Source organism: Camelina sativa, chromosome 2 (genome assembly GCF_000633955.1).
Source record: "Camelina sativa cultivar DH55 chromosome 2, Cs, whole genome shotgun sequence".
NCBI lineage: Eukaryota > Viridiplantae > Streptophyta > Magnoliopsida > Brassicales > Brassicaceae > Camelina > Camelina sativa.
Genome location: NC_025686.1, coordinates 11,099,797 through 11,106,657, shown reverse-complemented (window position 1 = coordinate 11,106,657; position 6,861 = coordinate 11,099,797). Strand labels below are relative to the sequence as shown.

General features: G+C 31.5%; 1 protein-coding gene and 1 long non-coding RNA gene across 3 annotated transcripts in view; one reads left to right on the top strand and one right to left on the bottom strand.

Moving 5' to 3' along the window:
* LOC104722079 lies at nucleotides 1,397-6,151 on the top strand. 2 transcript variants are annotated; one of them, XR_757110.1, is made up of 3 exons: nucleotides 1,397-1,569; nucleotides 1,817-2,292; nucleotides 5,254-6,151. It is a non-coding gene; the product is annotated as an uncharacterized LOC104722079 (long non-coding RNA). The 2 variants fall into 2 exon arrangements; XR_757109.1 differs by having other exon boundaries at nucleotides 5,084-6,151.
* Nucleotides 5,537-6,861, bottom strand: part of LOC104722090 (ADP,ATP carrier protein 1, mitochondrial-like) — a 3,388-nt gene continuing 2,063 nt past the window's right edge. Inside the window, exon 2 of the mRNA XM_010440196.2 lies at nucleotides 5,537-5,615. Coding sequence (XP_010438498.1) covers nucleotides 5,605-5,615 — 11 coding nt within the window. The 3' untranslated portion in view covers nucleotides 5,537-5,604. The remainder of the gene's footprint in view (nucleotides 5,616-6,861) is intronic.

Here is a 6,861-nt window from a genome sequence, read left to right as displayed (position 1 = left end):
CCTTCACTCTGACAAAGATTCCGTGAATGTCAAACGTCCGAGCAGACTGTCTTGCTCGCTCTTCTAGACCTTTAGCTTCTGAATCTTCTTTTGTAAATTCTCTTCCTCCAGATTGGTCAACTAGTCTTGGAGTCACTTTTTAATTTATTTTAATGTAAGGTTGAAAAAAAAAATTAATTTAATTAGGTAATATTCTTAAAGATTTTATATATGGTTAGTTTTTTTCAATTGACATTATTTGGTATGATTGATTTGCGATTAATGCTCGCAGCTAATAGTTACAAATAGTGATTTGGATTTGATTTCCTTAAATATTTATATTAATAATATTTTTGGTTTAAATCAAATTTATATGGTTAGTTTTGTCGAATGACATAGGTATGAATGATATGCTATTAATGCTCTCAGCCAAAAGTTAGGAATACTGTTTTGGTTTTGATTTCTTTTAAAAAAATTTCGACAAAGATTTCCTTAATTATATTAATATATTTTTTTGTGTAAATTTTTTTGCATATTTGGAATCTATTTGGATCCGAGTATCGATTCTAGATCCAAATAGCAACACCTAATCTGAATTCATATATTTCGGGTCACAAATGGATCTGCGCATTTCACCTAAGTAAAATATCTGATTGCAAAATTTCGGTTATTTCAAAATCTAAACCCTACTCAATAAGATATAATATCACATTTAACCTTTATTTAGTTGTTTACTGTCGTTGGCATCAGAGTTATTTTCGCCCAAAAGAGAAGTACATTTTACTAATATAGGGATATATATTATACAATCATGCAGTGTTATTAATGGCAATCCTTGATTCTACCGTCGAAATAAAATAACATTATATATCTAATAATCCAAACCAAAGATATTGGACTAGAAAGACTTTCATCGAACTTCTGGATCAGCTCACAAGATCAAAATATTTGACAAGGATTAAACAGTTTGATGGTGAAGGAGAAATAAATAGAGTTACTAGATTTTAACCCGCGGTACACCGCGGGCCGATATTTTAAATTAGTTAAAATTAATAAATTATGAATATAAAATTAAATAATGTATATTTTTGTGACATACAGATTTCTGTTCTTTGCGTTTATGTATAATGACTTTTAATGTTTTTTTTTCCTTTCAGATTCGATCGGATTATCTACAATTTTGGACACTTGTTTGCATGAAACATTGTTTTATAACTTATACTCAGTCTTTCTTATAAATTTATGTATAAGTTATAAAATCTATGTTTCTATAACTTATTTTATGTATTACTTGGACACCCTTTGGGTTTTTGTAAAAAATGATATTGGGTCTGTAGGCCCATATATAATGTTGTGGTCGTGTGGTCCAGCTTACATAATCCATCAATATTCCGACCAATGAACTTTAATCGTTATATTCCAGATCGTTTTTTTCTGAGAAAGAACATATCCGGATAGTTTTTTTCTCACCGGCTGTCTTTTTGTCGGTTGGTTTCTTTCCCCGAAACCATTAAGTTCATACAGTGTCTACTGAGATAGAAATGGGTCTGATTTAGATCTCATAATCACCGGAATTATAAAGTGACGAAGGTATTTCCTGATCCAGCCTTGTCTTTTTGGATTTGTTTTTTAGTCATTCGGTTTGCTACTATTGGAATTTGATACATGCAATTTCCTGTTTTACAAAATCGAGTTTTGGTCATTTTGCTTAGGTCGGATTGAATATTGGGTAGCTAATCTAAGGAAATTTGTAAATCACAAAAATTACTACTCCAACTGCGTTCTGTGTTTTTTAAAAAGCTTCAGTAAAACTGACGGATCTTTGTCTAATTTACAGGTTTTATATGTCGATCCTCATTAACAGAGTTCATTCTCTTGGTTTCAATATTCGTCTAGTCTAAGATAAGTGATTTTGTTATTTTTATTTCCTTTTTAGATGTATTAAGGTCAGTTTGGTTTCCAAAAAAAAAAATACTGGTAAAACTATAAGTTTAATATGACCATCTATAGGAACAGTCTTATAATGTTCTAATGGGTATAATGAAAGTAGATTCATATGTCTCTGTTCAGGTTTTCGACCTGAATATAAATGATCGAGTAATGTAGAAGATTTGCCAGAGAAGATAACTAGCTACTCAGTCTTTCTTATAAATAGAATCTAATCATTCTACTTTATATTTCAAAAAACTTACTTTTAAATATTTGTTGTGTAGGTTAAATTCGAAGACAACATGTTGATGAAAAGACATCAAATACGGGACTTGTTTCTACACACCACAAGTCCCTACACACCAATTCATACCAGATAAAGAGGTGTGTTTTTCATGTTCATTGATATATATTGTCTGATGCATGACATAATAGTTAGGACATAAGTATTTAAGTTTTTGACATATTGGATTTTCGATTTAGTTCTGTGTCAAATCAAATAGTAATTTGGATCGAATTAAATTGTTTTTCCTGATAACTTTTAAGATAAATCATATTACCTTTTGTCAGTTGGTCTGAGATGTTCTTATTTTTAACATGCTTGATAATTGAATTTGTCGTCTTAAAATTACAAAGTCAGAATGAAGTAGTTTAATTCTTATTCCAAATATATCAAATTTCTGGCATAAGAATACAAAGGAAAATAAAAAGTTTTCTAGGCATGAGTTACGATGGTAACTAACAATAAATTCTTCAACTCAATATTCTTCAGCTAACTCCTTCCAAATTAGCCATCTACAAAAAATATCAATATTGATTTCACCATCCATAAACTTCTTATGGTACAATATTGTGGAGTTTTGAAACACGAGTTAAATCTTCATTTAATTATTTGGTCAATACCACTAATATAAGAATATTAGACACAATTAAATTATTGGTAAAATTGTGACTTAATCCGACAATAGATTATAAATTACATATTTATGTATTTATTTCCCCTATTATTGTTCTAATAATTGACAATCCAAACAAAATTATTATTTAACTAAACAAAACAAACTAAATATAAAAAATAAATAAAATTAAAATGTTATTATTTTTAAAAAAAATTGTCTCGCGGTGTACCGCGAGTTAAAATCTAGTTATGCTCAAATTTCATGTCTAACCCATGTCAGATTTATGTCTCATGTCGTTGGTAGTTTGCTTTGATAGTAATTGACTATGGCCCCGATTGGTAACGGCTGTTACTTGTGGCGGTAAAGACTTTAACTTTAAAATTTTAGCTGTAGATGCTTTGACTGTAGAAACTTTAACTGTTAAAATTTGGGAAAATATCATTAAAATCCCCAAGTCTACATTTTCGTTGATTTAAAACCCGAACTCTGGTTTTGGAGGGAAAAAACACCAATTATTTGTTGACTTCGAAATAAATCACAAACTCTCGTTGACTTAGCCATTTGAGGCACAACGTTAAGTGGTCCAACGGAGAAATTAAACATGGGTTAATTATCCGTTAACGAGATCCGTTAATAGCTAAACGATGCTGTTTATAACACCCTAAAATCCCCAAATTGAGAAATCGATTCTCAATTTTCCCAATTCACAAACCCTAATCGATCTAACCCTAATCGAACATGATATCTTCGATGACGAGAAAATTCTAGATCTCTTTTTGTTATACACCGGAAGAACGCTCGACCAAGATTCTCTTGAGTTCTCAATGTAAAGATCGTTACACCGGCTCCACAAACACAGTTCAATGGCACTCCACGGTCGAACGAAGCTACCACCGATGTCTTTGAGCTAGAACTCATCTCGTCAACTCGAAGAAGAAGAGAGAAATCGAAGAAGAAAAAAGAAATTAAAGAAGAAAAGATAAATTGAGATTGATTAGGGTTTGTGAATTGGGGAAATTGAGAATCGATTTTTTAATTTGGAGGTTTTAGGGTGTTATAAACAGCGTCGTTTTGCTATTAACGGATCTCGTTAACGGATAATTAACCCGGTGACCCGGTTTAATTTCTCCGTTTGACCACTTAATGTTGTGCCTCAAAAGGCTAGGTCAACGAGAGTTTGTGATTTATTTGGAAGTCAACAAATAATTGGTGTTTTTTCTCTCCTAAACCAGAGTTCGGGTTTTAAATCAACGAAAATGTAGACTTGGGGATTTTAATGACATTTTTCCGTTAAAATTTGATTGGTAACAAACACTTTAAAACTGAAGCTGTTACTTTTATTATTAAAATATATTAAAATGATAGATATTAATGATGATAATGAAAATAAAAATAATTATTATTGAAATGGATTTCGAAAAGATGAGAAAAAATAAGAATAATTAATGTGTAAAAATAATTTATGTAAAATTTATATATAAACTTTTGGAGAGCTTTAATGTATAATGAGAAGAGAAAAAAAAATAAAGTTTTATATTTATTTATTTTTGAAGTCTGGTTTTGACGCTTTAAAAAATCTGATAAAATAAAGAAGGAAAAAATAAAAGTGACTTAGAAAGCTTTTAAAAAATAAAAGTAAAAAAGTATGATTGGCAAATAAAGGACTGTTAAGACTTTAATTTATTTTAAAGTCTTAAAAGTCTTGTACCAATCAGGGCCTATATATTAGAGGGGGTATTGAAATGAAGATTCTGGAGGATTTTGGCTTTTTTTTAAAATCATCTGTTATTCAACTTATGATTTTAAAATCACTTTCCAAATCCAATGTTATTCAATTTGAAATTTTTATAAAATCATTTAAAATCACTCAAAATATCTTGATTCAATTAATATTTGTCAAAATCATATAGAAGCAAATGTTATTCAAAGTATAACTTTTTTTTATTAGAAAATCAAAACACAGATTTTAGGAGACTTTGGATACATTTTTACATGAGAAATCCAATAGAAAAAATCACAACTAAGGAGGTGTTATTTTGAAAGATTTGTTACTCTTTGAAAAATGTCGTCAAATTTTTTGTAGTTCATCCCTCTTAAAATAAAAACAGAGGTTTCAATGAGAAAAGTGATTTGATATCCTACAAAAAGAAAAACATAATCTGTAGTGGATGTTGATGACATTACCACAAATGCTTGGTTCTCTCAACAAAAGTGTTCAGAGACAGTTCTCTCCAAATGACGTATTATGTAGTGAATCATTCACTGTGAATGTGTAGATATGTTTCTTCAATTCCTCTGCAAATGCATCCCTGCAAGTGAGCTCAGTGATTTATTTAGACTACAGAGACAAAACTTTGCAAATCCTCTGCGAAGATTTCAGAGACAACTCCGTTGCTAATAGCCTAATCCTAATCTGATGGGTGTTTTGTATATTTCGATTCACAAGGTTGCATTCTGTAGTGACAATCCTCTCACCAAAATAAAAGCTGGACTTGATCCTCTCTGCAACAACATTTGTGGTAATGTCAGTTTGGCACCACCTGATCCGTACTTCTTACCAAAGAGAATCAGCTGCAAGAATGATGGCACCAGCTCCCTTGAAGAGTAACTTGGCTCCTTCATTCTTGAGGATCTGGCGAAGGTGTCCATGGAACTCTTGTACTTGACAGCCTCACCAGACACCAGACATCACCATTCGTGCATCATGCAAGAACCGCACCATTACCATTAGTGATGACCCAAGAGCGAAACTGTCAAAGAAAGTGTCCAGAAATAACCAAAAGAGAACAATAACATGTCAAAACCAACCTGTTATAAGCAAGAGAACACCCAGATCAGAGAGAAAGACAACAAGATGAACCTGCAAGTCTCCAGTGAGAAGAACAGGCTTCACAAAGTCATAGAGTCCAAAGTACAGACCACGGTAGACAATGATATCAACACAAGAGTAAATCCACGGTAAAGACCAGCAATATATACCATCAGACTTGAGTGTCTTTCTGTAAACATCGACAAGACCATCAAACTGTCTACCACCACCTCCTTTCTTTCCAGCCTTGGCATCATTGGCAAGACGTACGGGTACGAGCGTAGTCAAGGGAATACACATACAGAAGAATTTAACAGAAAGAGCGTTTGAGTGGATGCATTCAAATAGTAATCCATCCCTGCACAGTCGATACATCATGTTAGCACAACCTTCGAGAATTTCCTGTTTATGACGAGAATGGAGACGATGGAGAATGTTTTGTTTGGAACCCAATTTTTCCAATTTTGGTTTAAAAATCTCTTAAAATCACCCAATATATTCTTTTAAAATCTCACGAAATTACAAATTATTTTTCCTTTTTTTGAATTGAAAAACTAACAAATCCACCAAGTATCTTAAAAACTCTCAAAATTCATAATCTCTTAAATCCCATCAAATTCCCCAAAATCTCATTTTAATACCCCCTCTTACTTGAAGTTTCGATCAACGTAGTGGGAACAAACGATACTTAGATTCACCCCCAGAGGTGAACCTAATCATTCACCTCCTCTAGTGTTAACCAATCAAAACATGACATGTAAGACTAAATTAATATCAAATATTGAATTAAAACAAAAATGGAAAAAAAAAGTCAAAATCTGTTTACCGTGTCGTTAACGTGTTGACGTCGATGGACGTCCCCATCTTTATTTATTTTAACCCTCGTCATTTTTTTTTTTCAACCAAACATTAATAAATTAAAATACCTCTCTATCTTTTCTTATATATATATATATTACTAGGTTCGGACCCGCACATACGTGCGGGATTAATTTCAAAACTAAGTTTTTAATCAGGTTTGCAATATATTAGATATATACGGATTATCTTTGTAAACAAATTTTTAGGAATATTATTAAAATTCATAATCGAACCTCATACCAATTTAGTATTCGATTTGATTTTAACCGGTTTAGACACAAAATGATCGGATTTGTTTTGTTATGAGCAAAGACAAATAAATCTAAAAAAATTAGTAAAAGAAAGTAGTATATCTATTTCGGGACATAAATCCATCTCATCAAA